The sequence below is a fragment of the Mobula birostris genome, chromosome 9 (genome assembly GCF_030028105.1).
Source record: "Mobula birostris isolate sMobBir1 chromosome 9, sMobBir1.hap1, whole genome shotgun sequence".
Lineage (NCBI taxonomy): Eukaryota > Metazoa > Chordata > Chondrichthyes > Myliobatiformes > Myliobatidae > Mobula > Mobula birostris.
The window spans coordinates 106,353,702-106,377,437 of record NC_092378.1 but is presented as its reverse complement, the minus strand read 5'-3'; the positions used below and the strand labels follow the sequence as shown (position 1 = coordinate 106,377,437).

Genomic DNA, 23,736 nt, shown 5'->3' with positions numbered 1-23,736 from the left:
CCCATATCCCACAAGAGGAGCATGCCAACTTCTTTTTATTGGTCCTTGCTAAAAGCCTATATTAACACAAATGATCTCCACCTCTGCAGAAGGTCTCAATTGGCCCCTCTGGCTTTTTAAATCTGTCATTCAAAATGCACAAGCAACTGTTTCCATGGTCTCAGTCTCCGCAGAAAAATTCACCGACACGTTGATATCTCCCTGTAGCTTAAGACTACCATATACACTACCAACATCTTCACCAATCTCCTTACCTGTAGAATTACTGATCATGACTCCTACATCCACATCTAAATCAATCATACGTATTACATGTAACAAGGAAGCCAGCACAGGTCCCTGTGGAAGACCCCTAGTCACAGGCATTCAGCCACACGGCAGTGTAGTGGTTAGCACAATGCCTTACAGTACTAGGGACCCAGGTTCATTTCCTCCGCTGCCAATAAGCAGTTTGTATGTTCTCACCGTGACTGCGTGGGTTTCGTCTAGGTGATCCGATTTCCTGCCATATTCCAAATACATGCTGGTTGGTAGGGTAATCGGTCACTGTTAATTGTCCTGTGATTAGGCCAAGATTAAATCAGGAGATTGCTGAGCAACGTGGCTCAAAGGGCTGGAAGGGCCCATTCTGCACTGTATCTCAATAAACAAATAAACAGATAAACAAGTAAACAAGAACAGCTGTGTTTTCTATTGCCAATATAATTTCGGGACCGATTTATTAACTTGATCTGGATTTCATCGATCAATCACTCTTAGATTAGTCTCCCATGCTAGAGCCTTGCAACCTTATTCTTGGCAGACATGTGCAATCTTTATCTGAAGTTACTTTGCTCAGTGACTTGTACCCTTGTGCAACATGCTTCGCCCTGTGACAATGGTAGTCCTTAGGCCTCCTAAATGACCATTCTGAGGCATTGGACCTCTTACAGGCTTCCTGACCCCTGCACTCATGTGATCAGCTGTTTCCCTTCAGACTTGCTTGCACCATCCTCATAACTTAGCCAGTTATGACCAATTACACAACTCTGTACCATCTCTGTGGATTTGTTCACTGTTCGCACCTTGGAAACTGCCTTGTGTTCCTAAGTGCCAACTCAAGCAGGGAATATTTTGCAGATTACCTTTCACATTCAGTCCTGCATATCAATAACTTCATCTGAATGTTCTCATTTGCAGCCCACACAGTACATACTCCCACATTGCTTAATATACTGTACGTACAACTTTGGGAATTGTACCTTTTTGCCTGTGTGCTTCGCCTGCCAAAGTTTTCCTCTGGTCCATGGCTGCAGGTGGCAGAATTGCGGTGTTCGAAGAGATATATAGGTACCAGGATAACATATTCCACCAAAGTTTTCAATACGTCCATAAGATTCCCAAGAACTGTGAAGTCTCGAGAAAGTGGTGGATGGGGCCCAGCTTATCACAGACAAAACCCTTCCCACCATCGAGCACATTTACAAGCAGCCACTCCAACTTGCCTACTGGAGCAATAGGTCAACAGCAGATGCCATCTCACTGGCTCTTCAATTAACCCTCGAACATCTGGACAGCAAAGGTGCATACATCAGGATGCTCTTTATTGACTACAGCTCACAATACCACCATCCCCTAAGCTGCAAGCCCTTGACCTCAACACTCCCTTGTGCAGTTGGATCCTCAATTCAGGAAAGCAGCCGCCAGTCCGTTCAGATTGGCAACAGCATCACCTCCATGATTTTAATGAGCACAGGAGCTTAGCTCCCTGCTCTACTCGCTTTACGTGTATGACTGTGTGGCTAAGCACAACTCCAATGCCACAATTAATTTTGCTGATGACAATACTGTCATTGGCCAAATCAAAGGTGGTGATGAATCAGCATAGAGGAGGGAGATTGAAAATCTGGCTGAGTGGTGCCACAACAACAACCTCTCACTCAATGTCAGCAAGACCAAGCAGCTGATGATTGACTTCAGGAGAAGGAAACCAGAGGTCCACGAGCCAGTCCTCATCAGAGGATCAAAGGTGGATAGTACCTGTGCTGTGCTTCAGTTGGAGTTTGTGAAGATTCATCATGGCATCTATAACTTTGACAAACTTCTATAGATATGGAGCGGAGAGTATATTGAACTGGCTGATTCACGGCCTGCTATGGAAACACCAAAGCCCTTGAACAGAAAATCCTACAAAAAGTAGTGAATATGGGCCAGTCCATCACAGGTAAAGTCCTCCCCACCACTGAGTACATCTACACAGAATGCTGTGGCAGGAAAGCAGCGTCCATCATCAAGGAACCCCACCATTCAGGTCATACTGCTCCCATCAGGAAAAAGGCACAGGGACCCATAGGACTCACACCACTACGTTCAGGAACCCCTCAACTATCAGGCTCTTGAACCAGAGGGGATAACTTCACTCACCTTCTCTTGCCCCATCATTGAAATGTTCCCTCAACCTATGGACTCATTTTCAAATATTCTTCATGTCATGTTCTTGATATTTATTATCATCATTATTATTAGTTTATTTTTGTATTTGCACAGTTTATTGTCTTTTGCACACTGGTTGAGTGTCCAAGTTGGTGGGGTCTTTAATTTATTCTGTTATGGTTATTCTATGGATTTATTGAGTATGCCTGCAAGAACATGAATCTTAGGGTTGTGCATGGTGACAGATGTGTACTTTGATAATAAATTTACTTTGAACCTTGAAGACACCATCATCCACTGCTTAGGCTATGCTCTCTTCTGGTTACAACCAGTAAGCACGAGTTACAGGTGGCATGCTTCCAGGTTCAGGAACTGTTATTACCCTTCAAACATCAGGCTCCAGAACCAGAGCAAATAACTCCACTCAGCTCATTCCTGAACAGATTTCACAGCCTACAGACTCGCATTCAAGGACTCTGCAACTCCTGCTCCCAATACGTATGTATGGATTTATTTAACTATCTATCTATCTATCTATCTGTCTGTCTGTCTGCCTTTCTGTTATTTACTTACTTATTTGCACAATTTGTCTTTTGTTGTTTGTCACTCTTTATTTTTGTATAGTTTTTCATCGATTCTATTGTTTTTATTTTCCTGTAAATGCCTGCAAGAAAATGAAGCTCAGGGTTGTATGTGGTGACATGCATGTACTTTAATAATGAGTTTACTTTGAACATTGACTTTGAATTCTTCTGCAGTTGGTCATAAAACTCACTAGCACTGTGTAATTTGTAGTCATAGAAACATAGAAACATAGAAAACGTACAGCACAATACAGGCCCTTTGGCCCATAAAGTTGTGCCGAACCTGTCCCTACCTTAGAAATTACTCAGCTTACCCATACCCTTCTATTTTTCTAAGCTCCATGTATCTATCCAAAAGTCTCTTAAAGGACCCTATCATGTCTGCTTCCACCACCGCTGCTGGCAGCCCATTCCACATACTTACCACCCTCTGGGTAAAAAACTTACCACTGACATCTCCTCTGTACTTACTCCTCAGGTTACCTTAAACCTGTGTCCTCTTGTGGCAACCATTTCAGCTCTGGGAAAAAGCTTCTGACTATCCACACATCCTACATCTTCCTCTTCTCACATTGTCCTACGTCCTGCCCTGCAATTTGATGATACGCTTTGCACTCAGTGACGTTTCCAAATGTTTCATTATACAAGGCAACTGATTGGCCAGATCTCCCAGGCTCACCAAGATATCCACTACACCCACTTCCTCCCATTATCACTCTGCTGCTTGGCAGAACCTGGCTCTTAGCAAACCTCACACTGGATGACTGTCCTGCATCTCCTTCAAGCAGAAAGATTCCATTCTGATTACCAACGCAAGGACCATAAACTCTGGCATTGCTGCTCACCAAGGCAAATAAAAGAGGTGGAGCTAGGAACAAAATATCCTTTATTGAAGGTCGTCAACTCTCAACTTCCAACTGCATCGAGTACAACAATGCTGCATGTTTTACCATGTGATACATTATTTTCTTACAGGTATATGGACACTCATATTCAGCTACATTTCTTAAGATTACCCCTTAACTGTTGTGCTTCACGCTGCATTGAGACAAATAAGCACAGCTTTGATTACTGCCATTATGGAGGGAGAGAAACTTCAAAGGTTGGTAGGAAAAGAAATATCACTTGAATCACAAATGTCTCAGAGACATGATTAAATGAGTGCAAATCATCTAAAATGTGCCAACCATGACAAAAAAAATCATGCAACTACATTAATCTTTTGTCTGTTATTGTGGAAATCATGTGTGCATTCAAGCATTATATTCCTGGCATCCTCAAAGATCTGCCTAATCTTACGCAGTGCGCAACTGGGCATGTGGTTGTCAGATGATGGATGGATGGGTAGGACAGGAAGGGAGAAGTGAGAGGAGTTTCTTGTGTGTGCTGGCTTTCCTAAGGTGTTATTGCTTCAGATGGAGCCCATGACATTTTGCACGCAGTCACATTTAAAACCTGAAATGTTCGTAACACCAAGTCTCAGGGTTTGTTATAGTCCATGCAATGAAACAGCAAGTTGTTGTAATTTTAGTGAAAGTTTCTAGTTGACACGATGATCCCACTGGCATGGTGAGTTATCACTTTGGAGATGCTAAACTGCAGTGGAAATGGGATCCAATGATGCACGTACTCCTAGCAGAGAGAACATCATGTCACAAACAGCCCCAATTGAAAGTCACAGCATGGAAATAGTCCTCTTCATCCAAATAACCCACTAGATCAAGATTCTAAAATAGTCACATTTGATCCATATCCCTCCAAATCTTTCGTATCCATGTTCCTGTCTGATCATTAAGTTATGTTCACGTATCTGCCTCAACTATTTCTCCTTTGGTTAGAAAATTATCCTTCAGGTACCTGTCAAATCTCTCCCCTTTCACTAATGTAAGACCTCTAGAGATGGTGACTAGCTTAGTTTGGAGACAGCAATAAAATGGTTCTAGAGGAGAGTTAAGGATCATGTTGCAGTACAGGGACACGGGGAAGTTAGGGAATTGGAGGACGGGCCAGAGTCTAAGTCTAAGGCTCGGCTTCGCATTCATAGGCCAGCAGCTTGGGCATCCGGTGTCAGGTCAGCAGACTGGTGAAGGCATTCAGTGTCCCATTATCGGCAAGACTGGAGATTGAGGCCTAGTTTCCTGTTATCGGCAAGGCTGGCATTTGAGGCCCAGAGTTCAGGTCCTCATCCAGGTTCCTCATTTGTCGATACAGAAGATTTAAGCCCATAAGTGGATCAGAAGGCCAGCTGGCCGGAGCCCCAAGCCTGTGAATCTCTGTGAGTCCTCTGCTGAAGTCGAGGCCTAGTGCTTCTGAATCCATGAGTCATCTGGAGGCTTTGAGGCTGAAAACAGTCTGTCCTGGGGTTAGAGAACAGTGTAGGATGGGAGTGAAGGAGGAACAGGACTGGTGTTGCTTTGTTGCTTGGTATGTTCTGTTTTGTGTTCTGTGATAATCTGCTGAGCATCGTGGGCATGCTATAATGATGCTGGAATGTGTGATGACACGTGTGGGCTGTCCCCATTTGGTTGCTAACGTACAGTAAATAACACATTTCACTGTGTTTCAGTGTAAATTAATCTGAATCTGAATGTAAGTCTGATCAGCAAGCACCCATCTATATGAATCACGTTTTAATCTCCACCAACTTCCCCCTGACCTACCACTCACCTACACACTCCAGGCAATTTACAGTGACCAATTTTTACATCAACTGGTCTGTCTTTGGAGTGTCAGAGCAAACTTATTCTGATATGCTTAATACAGTCTACTACGTCGTTTAACTCCTTTACCTTTACCATTAAAAACAATTCCAATAGTAGTCAATATTACGTATTAATAGCAATACACATCAGATCTCTGCACCGCATAACTGTCACTGTGAAATTTGCTGTGCTCGGTATCCGTGGCATCTCTTGGCTAGTTAAGACAAGCTCAGTTAAGCATATGTCTTTGCCTAGACAGCACAGAATTTTACAGTGTACACTTGCAGCCTAACAAATACTCTCTGCAGCCTTGTTAGTGCTCTACTGAGAGCAGTAACAGCAATGATCTCAGGTGGCTTCTGATCACTCTGCACACGTACAGTTCTTCCATGCATTTTAATAGTGAAACATCCCCAACCCCGAGTGAGAAATTCCTCCTCAATTTATGCATGACACATCACTGTCTGCATTCTGTCAAATAACTTCCTTGCAAGATCATTGCTCCAAAATGTTTTCCTGAGGTGAATCTGCCTGTGATGTAGCACCTTTTTATTAACAAAGTATTACAACACAGTCTCTGTTGTGTCTGTTTCCTGGATCTTTCTGACTGCTTGCTCAAGAGAATCCAAGCAGCACCATTTCATCTGCTTTGATCAGTTGTCTGAGTGCTCACGTGTCTCAGACAGATGGGTCAGGAGCTTCCTCAGATAGCTATCAGACTCCAGATGCTTTGCACTTCTGCAACTATACTGCAAGTTCTCTGCTGCAATGAAACGACTTGACTCATACTTATCTCTCCCAGCGAAAATACCTCATACTTTATCGTCGCCAAACAATTGGCACTAGAACGTACAATCATCACAGCAATATTTGATTCTGTGCTTCACACTCCCTGGATTACAAATATTAAATATTAAAAATATTAAAAATAGTTAAAATTAGTAAATATTAAAAATCTAAATTATAAATCATAATTAGAAAATAGAAAAGGGAAAGTAAGGTAGTGCAAAAAAACAGCGAGGCAGGTCCGGATATTTGGAGGGTACGGCGCAGATCCGGGTCAGGATCCGTTCAGCAGTCTTATCACAGTTGGAAAGAAGCTGTTCCCAAATCTGGCCATACGAGTCTTCAAGCTCCTGAAACCTTCTCCTGGAGGGAAGAGGGATGAAAAGTGTGTTGGCTGGGTGGGTCATGTCCTTGATTATCCTGGCAGCACTGCTCCGACAGCGTGCAGTGTAAAGTGAGTCCACAGACGGAAGATTGGTTTGTGTGATGTGCTGCACCGTGTTCACGATCTTCTGCAGCTTCTTTCGGTCTTGGACAGGACAACTTTCACACCAGGTTGTGATGCACTCTAGAAGAATGCTTTCTACGGTGCATCTATAAAAATGAGTGAGGGTTTTAGAGGACAGGCCAAATTTCTTTAGTCTTCTCAGGAAGTAAAGGCGCTGGTGGGCCTTCTTGGCAGTGGACTCTGCTTGGTTGGACACAGTATGCTTCATGGATTTTGCAGATCTGCACAAAACAGAACCTTATGAATGATGGTTCTTAGTATATGACATGTGCCTAAATGATGTACATGAAAAAGGAACTTGTATGAGATATTTTTTTAGAGCAGCATGTGATCGAACCCATTAGGAAAAATTCTATTCTGGATTAAATGTTGTGCAATCAACAAGATTTGATTGGGAAACTTAAGGTAAAGGAACCCATAGGAGTCCAGTGATCATAATCTGATAGAATTTACCCTGCAGTTTGAGAGGGAGAAGCTAAAATCAGATGTATCAGTATTATACTTGAGTAAAGGTAACTAAAGTTGCACGAGAGAGGAGTTGGTCAAGTTTGATTACAAGTGGACACTAGCAGGGATGGTGGTGGAGCAGCAATGGCAGTAGTTTCTGGAATGTAAATCAGAACATGCAGGATCACTTCATCCCAAAGAAGAAGTAGCATTCTAAAGGAAGGATGAGGAAGCCATTGCTGACAAGGGAAGTCAAAGACAACATAAAAGCAAAAAGAGGGTACTGTAAAATTAGTGGGAAGCTGGGGGTATTGGGAAACTTTTAAAAACCAACAGAAACAACTAAAAAAGAAATAAAGAGAGGAAAGATGAATTATGAAGGTAAGCTAGCCAATAATGTAAAAGGGGATATGAAGGTATTTAGATATATGAACAGTAAAAGAGAAGTAAGGGTGGTAATTGGACTGATGGACAATGGCACTGGAAAAGTAGAAATGGGGAGCAAAGAAATGGCAGACAGACTAAATAAGAAATTTGCATAAGTTTTCACTATAGAAGACACCAGTAACATGCAAGACATCGAGAGAATCAGAGGACAGAAGTGACTGCAGTCACTATTACTAAGGAGAAGATGCTGGTCGACTCCCTGAGTTAACCTTCAGGGAATCCTGCACAAGGACTCACAAGTGGGCACCTCTAAATTATGAAATTTTTTCCACATTTAGAAAATAGTCTATGCCTTCTACCAAAGTACATGAACATACATTTTCCTACACTATATTCCATCTGCTATTTCTTTGACTATTTTCCTAATCTGTTCAGATCCTTCTGCAGACTCCATGCTTCATCAACATTGCCTGTCCCTCCACCTATCTTTGTATCATCTGTAAACGTGGCCACAAAGTCATCATTCCATTTTCCAGATCATTGACAAACTGTATAACATGAAAAGAAATGGTCCCAGTACATTAGTCTCTGGCAGTTAGCCAGAATACGCCTCCTTTATTCCCATTCTTGGCCTTCTGCCAGTCAATCTATCTTCTTCCCTGCTCGTATCTGTCCTGTAATACAATGGGCTTTTATCTGGTTAAGCAGCCTCATGTGCAGCACTTTGTCAAAGGCCTTCCAAAAATACAAGTAAATATCATCCACCGAGTGTCCTATGTCTATCCTGCCGGTTAGTTTCTCAAAGAATTCCAATAGATTTGTCAGGAAAAATTTATACTTAAGAAAACCATGCTGACTTAGGCCATGCACCTCCAAGTACCCCAAAACCTCGTCCTTAATAATGGACTCTAACATCTTTCCAGCCTCTAAAGTCACTCCAATTGTCCTATGATTTTCTATCTTCTGCCTCCCTCCTTTCTTATCGAGTGGAGTGCCATTGGAAATGTTCCAGTCCTCTGGAACCATTCAAGAATCTAGTGTTTCTTGAAAGTTCATTACAAATGCCTCCACAATCTCTTCAGCAACCTCCTCCATAACCCTGGGGTGTAGTCCATCTGGTCCAGTTGACTTATCGACCTCCAGACCTTTCAGCTTCCCAAGTACCTTCTCCTTAATAATAACGAGTATACTCACTTCTGTCACCTGATGCTCTCAAATTTCTGACATACTGCTAGTGTCTACCACAGTGAAGTCTGATGCAAAATACTTAAGTTCATCCGCCATTTCTTGTTTCCCCATTATTATCTCTCCAGCATCATTTTCTAGCGGTTCAATATTCACTCTAACCTTTCTTTTACTCTTTATACATCTGAAATTACTTTAGGTATCCTTATTTATATTATTGATTAGCTTACCTTCATATTTCATCTTTTCTCTCCTCATGGCCTTTTGAGTTGCCTTCTGTTGGTTTTTAAAAGCTTCCCAATCTTCTAACTTCCCACTACTTTTTGCTATATTATATGCTCTCTCTTTTGTTTTAATGCTGTCTTTAGCTTCCCTTGTCAGCCAGAGTTCCTCCCTTTAGAGTACTTCATATTTTGGATGTATCTGTCCTGTGCTTTCCACATTGCCCCCATAAACTACAGCCATTGCTGTTCTGCCGTCGTTCCTGCTAGTGTCCCCTTCCAACCAAGTTTGGCCAGTTCCTCTCTTATGGCTCTGTAATTCCCTTTTGAGGCCTCTCCATTGGTCAGGTCAACCATGGATGTCGCGACCCAGCTGTCTATGCAAGTCAGGACAGTACGATATGAAGAGTAAGCTGTTGCACATGCAGCAGGCTCCCCCTCTCCATGCAGCCGATGAATCCAAAGGAACGGCAGAGACCGATACAGTTTGGCAGGAGTTGCCAGTCAGCATTGAACTTAATGTAGGGCTTCTCATCATTAAGGTCGACATTGGAGGACAGGTGACTTCCAAGATACGAAAAGTGGTCCACATTTTCCAGGGTTGTTTCACCAAGTTGAATTGATGGTTCTATTTGATTTGTCGCAGTTGGTGACGGTTGGTAGATGATCTGAGTCTTCTTGGAATTGATGGTAAGTCAAAGTTTCGTGTATGCACGTTGAAGGCAGTCGGAATCTATTGTAGGTGGTTTTCTGAGAGAGCTGCAACACTGCTGTCATCTGCGTATTGGAACTCGATGGGGGATCTCGTGGAGGTCTTGTTTTTGGAAACCAATGGGAAACCAATGCCAAGGACAGGAAACTCTGGCAAGCCATCAACCGAGAAGGAACAGCAACTTTTGAAGCCAACAGATGTGCAGAATAAGAAGAAAAGAGAAGAAAATGGAAAGAGAGGCAGCAACAACCAAAGCGCGATCTGCCATCTGGAACTACCTGTCCTGAATGCGGAAGAACTTTCAAAGCCAATATTAGACTCGTAAGCCACTTGAGAGCCCATAAACAGATCAATGGAACGAAGACCATTATCCTCAACCTCAAGGGATAGCCACGACGACAACAATGTAGGGCTACCTTAGGGACTCCAGCTCTGGATTTTTCTTTCAGAGTTTACTCCTGAAGCCTTGCCCACGTGTGGGTATGGCTGCAACGTAGCGGAGGCTTGAGTCTTCCTTCCCCTAGATGAGTTACCAACTACAGCTCATGAGCCCCATGTGCCCAATATGACTGGTTTTAAGGCACCAGTAACCTGCCTTTGCACCTTCTTCTGTCAGTAGAAATGGTTCCGCTAGGCTTAGTGGCTAAGCCACACGTGATGGCCAGGAGCTGGACTTGGTAGTCAGAGGTTATTTGACTCACATGCCATTGAGAGTATTTAATAGTTAGTGGGAGCTTAGCCCCACAACATCCTATCTGCCAATCTCTAACTGCGCTACAAGATCATCTACCTTATTCCATATACTGTGTGCATTCAAATATAACACCTTCAGTCCTGTATTCATCATCCTTTCTGATTTTGCCCCCATGTTACACTTCATCTCATTCCACAGACTGCAATAATGCCCTGTCATCCCCACAGTCTCACTATACAATGCACCCACATGTATACCAATTACCATCCTCAGCCCTATCACTCCAGTTCCCATCCCCCTGCCAAATTAGTTTAAACCCTCATAGAATATAGAACATTACAGCACAGTACAAGCCTTTCAGCCCATGATGTTGCGCTTTCAACCGATCGATCGAACTCTCCCTCCTACATAGCCCTCTATTTTTCTATCATCCATAAATATCCCTAATGTATCTGATTTTACCACTGGCAGGATGTTCCAAGCACCCACCACTCTATGCATAAAATACCTACCTCTGACATTTGATTGAATTTTTTGAGGATGTGACTCAACAGATTAATGAAGGAAGAGCAGTAGATGTAGTGTATATGGATTTCAGCAAGGCATTTGATAAGGTACCTCGTACAAGGCTTATTGAGAAAGTAAGGAGGCATGGGATCCAAGGGGACATTGCTTTGTGGATCCAGAACTGGCTTGCCCATAGAAGACAAAGAGTGGTTGTAGACGGGTCATATTCTGCATGGAGGGAGGTTGGTGACCAGCGGCGGTCCTCAGGGATCTGTTCTAGGATCCCTACTCTTCGTGATTTTTTATAAATGACCTGGATAAGGAAGTGGAAGGATGGGTTAGTAAATTTGCTGATGACACAAAGGTTGAGGGTGTTGTGGATAGTGTGGAGGGCTGTCAGAGGTTGCAGCGGGACATCGATAGGATGCAAAACTGGGCTGAGAAGTGGCAGATGAGTTCAACCCAGATAAGTGTGAGGTGGTTCATTTTGGCAGAATATAGCATTAATGGTAAGACTCTTGACAGTGTGGAGGATCAGAGGGATCTTAGGATCCAAGTCCATAGGACACTCAAAGCTGCTACGCAGGTTGGCATATGGTGCACTGGCCTTCATCAATCGTCGGATTGAGTTTAGGAGCAGAGAGGTAATGTTGCAGCTATAAAGGACCCTGGTCAGACCCCACTTGGAGTACTCTGTTCAGATCTGGTCGTCTCACTACAGGAAGAATGTGGAAACCCTAGAAAGGGTGCAGAGGGGATTTACAAGGAAGTTGCCTGGATTGGGGAGCATGCTTTATGAGAATAGGTTGAGTGAACTCGGCCTTTTCTCCTTGGAGCGACGGAGAATGAGAACTGACCTGATAGAGGTGTATAAGATGATGAGAGGCATGGATCATGTGGATAGTCAGAGGCTTTTTCCCAGGGCTGGAATGGCTAACACAAGAGGGCACAGTTTTAAGGTGAATGGAAGTAGGTACAGAGGAGATGTCAGGGGTAAATTTTTTACACAGAGAATGTTGAGTGCGTGGAATAGGCTGCTGGCGATGGTGGTGGAGGCGGATACGATAAGGTCTTTTAAGAGACTCCTGGATAGGTACATGGAGCTTAGAGGGCTATGGGTAACCTTAGGTAATTTCTAAGGTAAGGATATGTTCGGCACAGCTTTGTGAGCCAAAGGGTCTGTATTGTCCTGTGGGTTTTCTATGTTTCTATTTCTCCTTATAATTTCCTCTAGTCACCTTAAAATAATGCCCCCCATGTACTAGGGGCATTGTATTGTTTGCCCCATATCTAAAGAATGATGTGCTGACTCTGAAGATGGTGCTGAAGAGGTTTATGAGAATGATCCCAGGGATGAAAGGGTTAATGCATGAGCAGCATTTGATGGCTTTGATCCTGTACTCACTGGAGTTTAGCAGGGTGAGGAGGGGAGCTCACTGAAACCTACTAAATATTGAAAGGCCTACTGTAGATAGAGTGGGTGCGGAGAGGATGTTTCCAATAGTGGCGGAATCTAGGACCAAAGGGCTCAGCCTCGGAACAAAAGGATGTCCCTTAAAATAGAGATAGAGAGAACTATTTTAGCCAGAAGGTGGTGAGGCTGCCTCAGATGGCTGCTGAGGCCAGATCACTGGGTATATTTAAAGGAGAGGTTAATATGTTCTTGAGTAGCAAATTTGTCAAAGGTTACAAGGTGAAGGCAAGATAATGGGGTTGAGAGGGAAAAATAAATCAGCCTTGATTCAATTATGCAGCAGATTAGATGGGCCAAATGGCCTAATTATGTATTGATAGCAACACAAGTTTAAAGGGACATTAATAATCAGCAGGTATTAGCAATGGTGGTTTGCACAGGACTGTGCTCTCATGAGGTGAAGGTCCAGTAGCATGAAACAAATATCTATTCACCAACAATCCTGTACTTTAATTTCCCTCTGCGATGTACCAATTACCATGGCATCTGCTTGGCCACAGTGCAAAAATAAATGTCAACTCAAAATATATATTGCAAATGAAATCAACGTGTACTGCATTACAAAGAATGGCAAGTAATCATGTGGCCGCATTCACTCGGGGTCCAATTTCAGTGTGAGTTTGACTGTACTAATGATCTTACATAGTGTTACCCCGGTGGATGTACCAAGCTCCTTCACCAAGCTTTAAGTGAAGGAGATACCAGTTGGATAAAAGCAACAATCATAAGGAGTTCCCTTTGCTCTGAAAACCTGGATTTGTGGTCATGGAATCACTGCTGCCCTTCTGCAGTAGAAGCTCAGTGACTCAGTACTCTGCTGGAAGAGGCTGGGTCCTTACGCCAATCTGCTAACTCCAGTGAGTACTGGTATCCAGAGCTAGGATGAAAACAGCTTACCAGATGGAAGAAGACACTTCCTGTTCCTGGATCTGATTGGATTCTGCTCGTGCAATCATGAACACTGAGAAATCACTATTTCCACTTGATCCACTTTCTCACAGAGGGAGCTATTAGTTTCATACTGGAAAAAAATCCACTTCAAGCCCATTGCAAGATCATGTGAAAGCTTGGTGGTGGGCTCCTTTGCACTCTACAGGAGCCCAAATACTCAAAGATTCAAAGTACATTTATTATCAAAGTACACATGCAGTGTACAACCCTGAGATTCATCTTCCCACAGACAGCCACGAAACAAAGAAAGGAAACCATGGAATCCATTCAAAGATCTTTGAAAGCATGCAAATGGCAAGAAAGAGCAAGAAACCCAGAATACAAAACACCAAACCACAAATCGTCAAAATAGTCCAGGCATATTTATTTCAGCCCGGTTCATTTCAAACTAACATTATGTTGTTCGTTAAATTTAGCTCTCTGCCAAACCTAAGGATTCATCCAGTATTTCACTGAATACCCCAGTGCTACCTGTTGTAGTCTACCCAATACCCTTGTGTAACCCTGACCTCCACAGAGCTAACAACTTTGTTGCTCCTGTCTCCTGACTTGGCTGCTCATAAACTTCCTTTGCATTCTCTTGTTGCTCTTTAGAGAGTCCCAACAACTGTGATCACTGTACATGTGAACAGTTCTCCTATACTTGTACTGTTAAAACTTCCCTGGCCCAAAGCTCTTGATTGTTTTGTGTATAAGACACCCACATCTTTCAGGCGATCAGTGGATCCTCCTGCAAGATGTTGATCTGAGATCCTTTTCTGAGATGTGTCCAGTACCCCACTTTGTGCAGGTTCTATCATGAAGCCTGTCTCTGAGTTATGGTCAGCGACAAGGCCTCAGCTAGTGGCTATGAATGTTAAAGCAAGTGACAGTCGGCCTTCATCTTCATTGTTGTCTATCTGTTCAGTAGCTGCCTGGACAGGCTGCAGTACTTAGCACTCTGAAAGAAGAAATGCAGGGTTGCCTGAAGTAAAATGATGAAATAAATACTGCATACTTAATCCATTGACAAATTGTCAGAAGAGACTGTGTGATGAAGGAAGAACTTATCAGATATTTTATGATCTTCTATTGCTTCATTTTAACAAAATTGACTTAATAAGAGACAGACAGTAGTTGATTTGCTGACTGAATGTTGACCAATGGTGTACTGTAGGGACTGGTGCTGGGACCTTTGTTATTTGTCATTTGTATTACTGACTTGGATGAGGATGACTATGGTCAAATAAATAAATTTGCTAGCAACATGAAAATCGGTACGATTGTAGATAGGGAGGATGGTTGTATACGGATTCAATGGGGCATAGATCAGCTGGAAAGCTGGGCAGATTGATAAAAAATGGAATTTAATTTTGATGGAGCTTCCCCTCCCCCTGCCTTTTTATTTCGGCATCTTTCCCCCTCCTTCTCAGTCCTGACGAAGGGTCTCGGCCTAAAACACTGATGATCTATTAACTTCCATAGATGCTGCCTGACCTGCCCAGTTCCTCAACCATTTTCCGTGTGTTGCTCTGGATTTCCAGCATTTGCAGCCTTTCTCATGTTTTGGAATTTAATCCAGAGAAGTATGAAGTAATGCCTTTTCAGTCACCTAATACTGGCTGGACAAATACAGTGAATGGCAGGCATCTTCAAAGACTTGATGTACAGAGGACATTCAGGAGCAAGTTCACAGGACCCTAAAAAATAACAAAGGAGGTGGATAGGGTCATGAAGAAGGCTTGTCTTCATAGTTCATAGGCCAGAGGATTGAGTCTATGAGTCTGGGAATCATGTTGGAGCTGTACAAGACATTGGTTAGGCTACCCTTGGAATGTTGTGTGCAGTTCTGGTCACCAACCATTGAAAGGGTGTGCTAGTATGAGAGAGAGTGCAGGAGAGATTCATCAGATTGCTAGCTGGAAAGGAGAGCTTTAGTTATAAAAGGAGATTGGATAAGCTGTAATTGTTCTTAATACAATGCAAGTGTCACAACCACAGATTTGGCAGTACTTCAAATTTTCCAATTGTGCTCGTGAATATGCGACTGTCAGCTAATCATTGTGACAGTATTTAACCCCATTCTTTTCGTCGTAGTGCTTGTCAAGACTTGGGCAAAGCACAGCTATGTTTCGCTGCCTGCTTGCACTCAGCCTTGCCTGAGAAATTGGACTGTCAAGTCAACTGACTCTGAAGACTAGTGGTATTCGTTTTATATTTAGTTATTCCTTTCAGCCACAATGTTGGCTTCATTTTCCATATGAGAGCTTTAGTTATCGGCCCTGTTTGGCCTAGTGTTTATTGTTTTCTTTTCCCATTAACTCTGTTTGCATTAAAGTCTGTGAACTATTGACCCGCTTCAGTGTCACTCTCTCCGCACTTGGGCCATATTTGAACTTAGTGACAGCAAGAGGTTGAGGTGTGACCCTATTACAGGTTTATAAAATTATGAGGGGCATCAATAGGGCAGAAAGGCACAGTCATTTTCCAAAGATAAGAGGAATAAAAGCTCAGGGGAGTACATTTAAAATGAGGGAGAAAGTTAAAGGAGATCAGAGGGTCACGTTTTGCACACAGACGGTGGTGGGTATATGGAACAAGCTGCCACAAGAAGTGATAGAGGCAGTTACAAACACAGGTTTAATGAAAACATTTGGACAGGTTAGGAAAGGAAGAGAGGGATATAGGGAAAAGGCAGAAAAATGGGATGTGTAAATAGGTATTTTGATCAGCATGAAGGGCCGATTTCTGTACTGTGCAACTCCATGACTCTATGACATTTATTGTCTCCTTCATGCAGGCGAGGTCACACAGCCCATCCTGACACTCCAGTCTCTTCCAGTTACGTATCACCTTATGCAAGAGAGAAGCATCTGTCATGTTGAAGAGTTGGCAGTGTCTCAGATGAGTGTGTAAGGCTTGCAATAATTCTGAGCATGTAATGGTGAATTGAAGCTCTGAACATTAGGTATTAGAGCTGATTTACAAAGTACCAGGACTCTGTGATGGAGGGGTTGGGTTGTGTACCGCACTGGGCAGTAACTTTAGCTAATCTTTCAGTTACACTGATGTCAATGAATTTCCTGTGACAATGCTTGAGGCTAGATTTCTGACATTGACCCCTGAAGAGCTTGTCTGGTGTAACTGCTTATTTCTGTGAATTGATCATATCTCTACAACTTTCCATCTCATCTATCAATACCTTCAGTGCAACATCAGACCATCGGCTGTTTCCAAATATTGTTATGTATCTTGTTGCGAGGGAAGCAGATAAACTTTAAACACTGGAGGTTGGTTTGGCTTGTTCCAAGTGATTGATATTCTGTCTGATTCAAAAGCAATAGCTCCAGGTTATTCCTGTTTAATTATATGCACCCATTTTTCTGGGTTATAATTTTATAGTTCTCTCTGTTATTTTGTTTGAATAGGGGCTCATTTAGGGTACAACTAGACTAACTACACTATGGTCTATGGTCAGGAACCATGTTGTCCTGACTTTAAAATACTTGAGAGCTGTCTGCTGTGACCTGCTCTACAAATGTAACAGGTTCAGACCTAAGTTATTGAACTTAAAGGTAAAGCAGTTTTTATCCAATTAGATGGAAAAGGTGATGAGCTTAACCAAGCCAATTATAGACAACATGAAATACAATGCAGATTCCTGGGGAACATCTGTAGTCACATCATTCCAATTAGTGCATGTGCACCTTATCTTGTCTGTCACTGGTCAGTCAATACATTTCCCAAACCAAATTGAATGTTAGCCTACTCTGCACGTTTTCAATTTTGCTATCCAATGGATATTTAAACAGGCTAACCTGGCAAATCACTCCTAGATCACTCCTAGGGTCAACACACTGCTGTAAAATCAATATCATGTCTAACTTGAAGGTCAATAAACTTTACTACTGAAAATGCTGAACATTTACTAAGCATATTATCTGCACATAATGCAGAACTTTCATTTGCAACTCAGTTGACTCCTAGCTCACATTTTTCCTTCTGACCTCATACTGCGAGTGAAAATTTCAATTCATCACCACTGACCCACTTATGAAAGTAACAGTCTATCTTAAAATGATGTCTTTTGAACAATTAGTTGATAAATATTCTCTTGCATACTCACACTTTTTACAATACCTTCAAGTTAGACATTTCTTACAAAAATATTTAAGTAATTTTCCTTAAATATTGGATGCCGAACTGTTAGATACTATTACGAGTATGAACACTTTGATGAAGGGTTCCATTGGAAGAATTTATAATTTACTATTACAATGGGATAAGTATCCTTTATTTAAGATTAAACAAGATTGAGAAAAGGAACTTAATTTGACTTTTATGACGGAGGACAGGACGCAGATTCTGAAGTTGGTTAATTCTTCTTCGATCTGTGCTAGTCATTCACTGATTCAATTTAAAATTATACATCGTTACTATTTGACAAAGGAGAGATTGTCTAAAATGTTTCCTAATGTTGATAGTTATTGCGATAGATGTAAAACTGAGACAGCTACACTGACACACATTTTGGTCTGGTTCTATACTGGAACAGTTTTTTCGACAATTTCTAAAGCACTTAAAATTAACTTACAACCTAACAAATTAACTGTGCCTTTTGGAATAATTCCTCAAAATATCCGCGGTATCTCTTTGCCTGACCAACATGTTATTGCATTTGTTACATTGATAGCTAGGAGGGCCATTTTGTTGAAGTGGAAGGATACGTCAGCTCTTATTTTGTCACAATGGTCTCTAAAGTGATGCTATGTCTTAGTTTGGAGAAAATCAGAAGTCGAACCTTTGAAACTATGTTTGATTTTGAGAAAAGATAGATTTCATTTGCTCGTTACTATCATTTGAGTCAATTGATAGATTTCCTCCACGATCTAATTGTAAATTTTTGGTACATTTTTTTTCTTGTTGGCGGTTTGATGTTTATCTTTAGAAGCTTTTTGTATGATGCATGGCTCCGGGGTTGAACACCTAATGGGTTTTTCTCCTCGCTTTTCTTCACTTTAGTAGGGTTTTTTTCTCTTTTTTTGACACCAAGATTTTTTTCAATCTTTAAAACAATTTTTTTTTTCTCTTGAGATTGTAAGTGTTGCCTACTTCGATGTACTCTTGTTAATTTTGGATAATAATAATAAAAAGATTTGAAAAGAAAGAAAGTAACAGGCCCTTATGTAATCACTTCAGACAGGAATATCTCCACTGAACCAGAGGAAGAATAACTTCCACCCAGTTGTCCATTGCCTTATGATATATAATGGCAAAAGAACTGAATTCACTATGATAAAGAGTCTGGTTAAAATCTATTAGCATTTCCATTTGTTTGCATCAGAATTGCTTTACCAGGAAATTTAAAAAACACCTAAGATGTAAATGAAACCACCACATTGTGGGAAGGCAGTTACATTTACAGAGCAGGTACCACCAGACAGGTTTCAGATGCTTCAAGGCTGGGATCACTCCGTTTGTGTCCTAATCTGTGACTACTCTGGACATACCATAGTTATACATAAACTTACTCCTGCCTTGTCAATAAAATCAGAACATCCCAAGGTCATCTAGGTTCCTACGAAAAAGTCATTGCCCAGATGTCTAAGACCCACTCTGTCAACCTTTTGTAATATTATCATGTAATTTATTGGATATCCCTTTCTCTGTGAACTTATGAGTTCAAACAAAGACTTTATGATATATTATTTACAGGTGCAGCTCTACAGCCTTCTGTCAAACTTTTCAAAACTTGATGCTGGATAGAATAATGTACAGGAAGTCCCCACGGTTGTTCCAATCTCTCATAAAGTGGCTCATGTTTGGGTTTCTTTTGAGCAGTCTAGGATCTCCTACATTCAGCTTGATTCTGGTGGATTCTGCTGAGTTTAGGCAGGGACATCTCTGAAGACTGACTGATGGTCTGATTAAAATCATGCATAAGATTAATACTAAAGTCACGGGGAGAATTTACAAACTCCACAAACAGTGACAGCTGACAACAGGATTGAACTTGACTCACTGGAGCTGCATAAAAACAGCACTAGGTATCGTACCACCGTGATGCCTCGATGACAGTGCACATTTCTGTCAGTCAAATGCTGAATCAATCGACTGCTCTTGCACAGATCAATATATTTTCTTGGATCTGGAATAAAACTTTGTTCAAACACAAAACACACTCAACTAAACTTTCTCACAACTCAAAACACCAAAAAAGCAGAAAATATAATTAAATCGCATATGTTGCATTTTATTCAATAATATTAGCACAGTAATTTCACAGTCTTGGTACTAAATCCTTGTCACTGACAATTTGAAATCTGTTAAATACTCCATGCATTATTCCAGTCAATGCACAGTTAGTTGTAGTACAGTGTTGTTCAAAGGAAGTTTTGAATATATGAATATTTTTGAGATGCTTAAAGTTAATTTTTCACGTCAATTAAAAGATTAGGCAACTTAGCATTGAACTCCCAAGTCTCTTTTGTTACTCACTTCTCTCAGACGCAGGAGTCAGATCAATGAAATTCCGGCACTTTTCACCTAAAGTAAAAAACAAAATCTAAAATTATTTCATATCCATTGACTTTAGTAAATTCTAAGACATTTTCACTCAGCATGCTTAAATCGAAAGTGATATAGACTCTTATGATCTTTTCCCAGGAGCGCTTAATCTTCAGAAAACCTACAGTAAAAGAAATGTATAAGAAGTTATAATGTAGATAAAAAGGCTATTTACCCAAACATTCCATGTCAGTATTCACCTTGATGCAGGCAAGTAGCTCCAAAAAGGGGACAAACAACACTTTACTGAGTCCCTTAAACCATATACTTAATCCCAACCCTACATAAAAATCCCTTTTCATTGTTTCTAGCCAGCCTAGAGGAAAGGTCTCTGCTTAAAGTTCCATGGGTCATGGGACCTAGTAGCAACCCAAATGGAAGCCTGAAAATCAAGTTTACCAGTGTTACAAGGAATATTTTGTCTTTTCAAGCTTTCTGGTTTCTGAACTGCAACTGCGATCAGAGCTTAATCAAAACAATTGAAAGCCGATGAGAAGCTTCAGGTTCCCTCTATTTTTGTACTATAGATCTACCAGTGATTGGAAAGAGCTTTGAGCATACACTCTAAGCACATCTGAACCTGACAGGCGAACAAGGCTTTGGAATTAACAAGCACTGGGGCCAAGGGATGGCAGGGTTCAGTACTAGCATGAGGCCTACACTGGGAGATCCTAGCCAGGGGTGGTGAACCTTATCATTTATCTAACTTGTTCAATCTTTCTTCCTGTGGTATTATTCAATAACAAAGCTGCCTATTATTGCCCTCAAGGCCTAGCAGCAGATACCTGCAGCCCAGTCATGGTTGTATGGGTTGATATTTAATGGATTGGCAGGGGAGATGATTACTTACCTGTGAAAGAGAGGACCACTATCATTCTTAGTGGGCTTGACATGGAGAGATACCAAGGACAATATGCAATGTGAATGCTAAAAAGCAAAATTGCATCCAGCCTAATTGTGTAACACATTGGGGTGAACTTCATGAGGAACTGTATTCCCTTAGTTTTGATTCAATTTTGTGATAATTTTAGAAGGAATGTTCATCCTACTGACCCAGTGGAAAGCAGATTCCCTTCTTGCCACTCCTGTGAGGAGGGGATGTAGTGTTGCTTCTGAGGATGACGCCCCACAGGAATACACCTACAATTTTTAACTGGCTTAACTTTATTATTCCAGATGTACCTGTTACAGCAACCTAATGGGAATAAACTTTTTTATTAATAATCTAACATTGAGCTGATTATGGTCAGGTACATTGTTCCCTTAAAGCTGCGTGGTTGCATGGCCGCACAGTAGCTAAAATGCTACTGCACACGTAACCTTTGCTGCCACACAGCTGGAATTTTCCTCATATAATGTGAATATAATTTTGAAAATATGCTGATATAATTTTGAAATTTATGTCAATATAATTGTGAATTACCCTGTAACTATTTATGTGTTAAAGAATATAATCCATAAATTTTCAAAATAATACACATATCACAATCTTTACTTTGAAACATTCACATTGTCAGTGTTTCAAGTTAAAACATTGTTACAAATTGTAACAATATACACAGAACGAAAGTCAGTAGCTCATTGTCAGCCTGCTAAGTGCCAATACTGTCTAGTCAAAACATTTTACTTTTGCCATTGTACCTGTCAGTTGTTATGTCTGTCTGACATCATTCATTTATGTTGTGAGCTGTGGTTTGTGTTTGTTTTATATGAAGATTTCCATATTCTTTGGTAAGTAATCTTTGAAAAAAATCATAATCTAGTAAGTTTTTTAATTAAAAATTGTAAGAACAAGATAAAATTTTGTTTCTATAGAATTGTTTGCATGACTTGTTATTTTATTAAAATTATACATTTTTGACTTACCTTTTGAATTTTTTCTAATAATACTTATTATTTTTAGTTTTCTAAGGATGTCAAAAAGAAAAACAGAAGAGTTGAACCCTTTGGAAAACAAAGCATGTAATATCCTGGCAGGGAGGTTTGCAAAGGCTATTGGGGAGAGTTTAAACTAGAATTACTGGGAGGGTGGTGGGAACCGAACTGAAGAGACAGAGGAAGAGGCGGTTGGCTCAGAAATAGAGAAACCTTGGAGACAGTGTGAGAGGGAGGATAGGCAGGTGATAGAGAAGGGAAGCACTCAGACCAATGGTTTGAGATGTGTCTAATTTAATGCAAGAAGCATAATGAACAAAGCGGAGGAGCTTAGAGCGTGGATCAGTATTTGGAGTTATGATGTTGTGGCCATTACAGAGACTTGGATGGCTCAGGGATGGTTACTCTGAGTGCCAGGCTTTAGATGTTTCAGAAAAGACAGGGAGGGAGGCAAAAGAGGTGGGCGCGTGGCACTGTCGATCAGAGATAGTGTCATGGCTGCAGAAAAGGAGAAAGTCATGGGGGGATTGTCTACAGAGTCTCTGTGGGTGGAAGTTAGAAACAAGAAGGGGTCAATAACTCTACTGAATGTTTTTTATAGACCACCCAATAGTAACAGGGACATCGAGGAGCAGATAGGGAGACAGATTCTGGAAAGTTGCAATAATAACAGGGTTGTTGTAGAAGGAGATTTTAATTTCCCAAATATCGATTGGCATGTACCTAGAGCAAGGGGTTCAGATGGGGTGGAGCTTGTAGGTATGTTCAGGAAGGTTTCTTGACACAGTATGTAGATAAGCCTACAAGAGGAGGGGCTGTATTTGATCTGGTATTGGGAAATGAACATGGTCAGGTGTCAGATCTCTCAGTGGGAGAGCATTTTGGAGATAATCTCCTTTACCATAGCTTTGGAGAGGGATAGGAACAGGCAAGTTAGGAAAGCGTTTCATTGGAGTAAGGGGAAATATGAGGCGATCAGGCAGGAACTTGGAAGCGTAAATTGTAAACAGATGTTCTCAGGGAAATTTACGGAAGAAATGTGGCAAATGTTCAGGGGATATTTGCGTGGGGTTCTGCATAGGTACGTTCCAATGAGACAGGGAAAGGATGGTAGGGAGCAGGAACTGTGGTGTACAAAGGCTGGAGTAAATCGAGTCAAGAAGAAAAGAACAGCTTACGAAAGGTTCAAAAAACTAGGTAATGATAGAGACCTAGAAGATTTTAAGGCTAGCAGGAGGGAGCTTAAGAAAGAATTTAGGAGAGCCAGAAGGGACCATGAGAAGGCCTTGGCAGACAGAATTAAGGAAAACCACAAGTCATTCTACAAGTATGTGAAGTGCAAGAGGATAAGACGTGAGAGAATAAGACCAATAAAGTGTGACAGTGGTAAAGTGCGTATGGAACCGGAGAAGATCGCAGAGGTACTAAATGAATACTTTGCTACAGTATTCACTATGGAAAAGGATCTTGGTGACTGTAGGGATGACTTACAGCGGACTGAAAAGCTTGAGAATGTAGATACTGGGACTTCCGGGTCATCAAGGGAATGGCGGCGTAAGGAAAAGGCCTCTCGACAAAAAAGAAGGTAAACTGCCCCATAATCGAATTTAGACAAATACTTAATATTGCATAACTATATTAATAAAAGGGGCAAGGATGATGTCTAAGAACAAGATTAAAAAGTCCGCTCCGAAGGCTGATAAACATAAAGAGACGCAGCAAGGCGACGGGCCTAGCTCCCCCAC

The 23,736-nt window shown here is 41.4% G+C and overlaps 1 protein-coding gene across 1 annotated transcript in view; it reads right to left on the bottom strand.

The window, feature by feature from the left end:
* gsg1l (gsg1-like) overlaps positions 1 to 23,736 on the bottom strand; it is a 262,421-nt gene that overhangs the window by 127,301 nt on the left and 111,384 nt on the right. Inside the window, exon 2 of the mRNA XM_072268551.1 lies at positions 20,048 to 20,095. Coding sequence (XP_072124652.1) covers positions 20,048 to 20,095 — 48 coding nt within the window. The remainder of the gene's footprint in view (positions 1 to 20,047; positions 20,096 to 23,736) is intronic.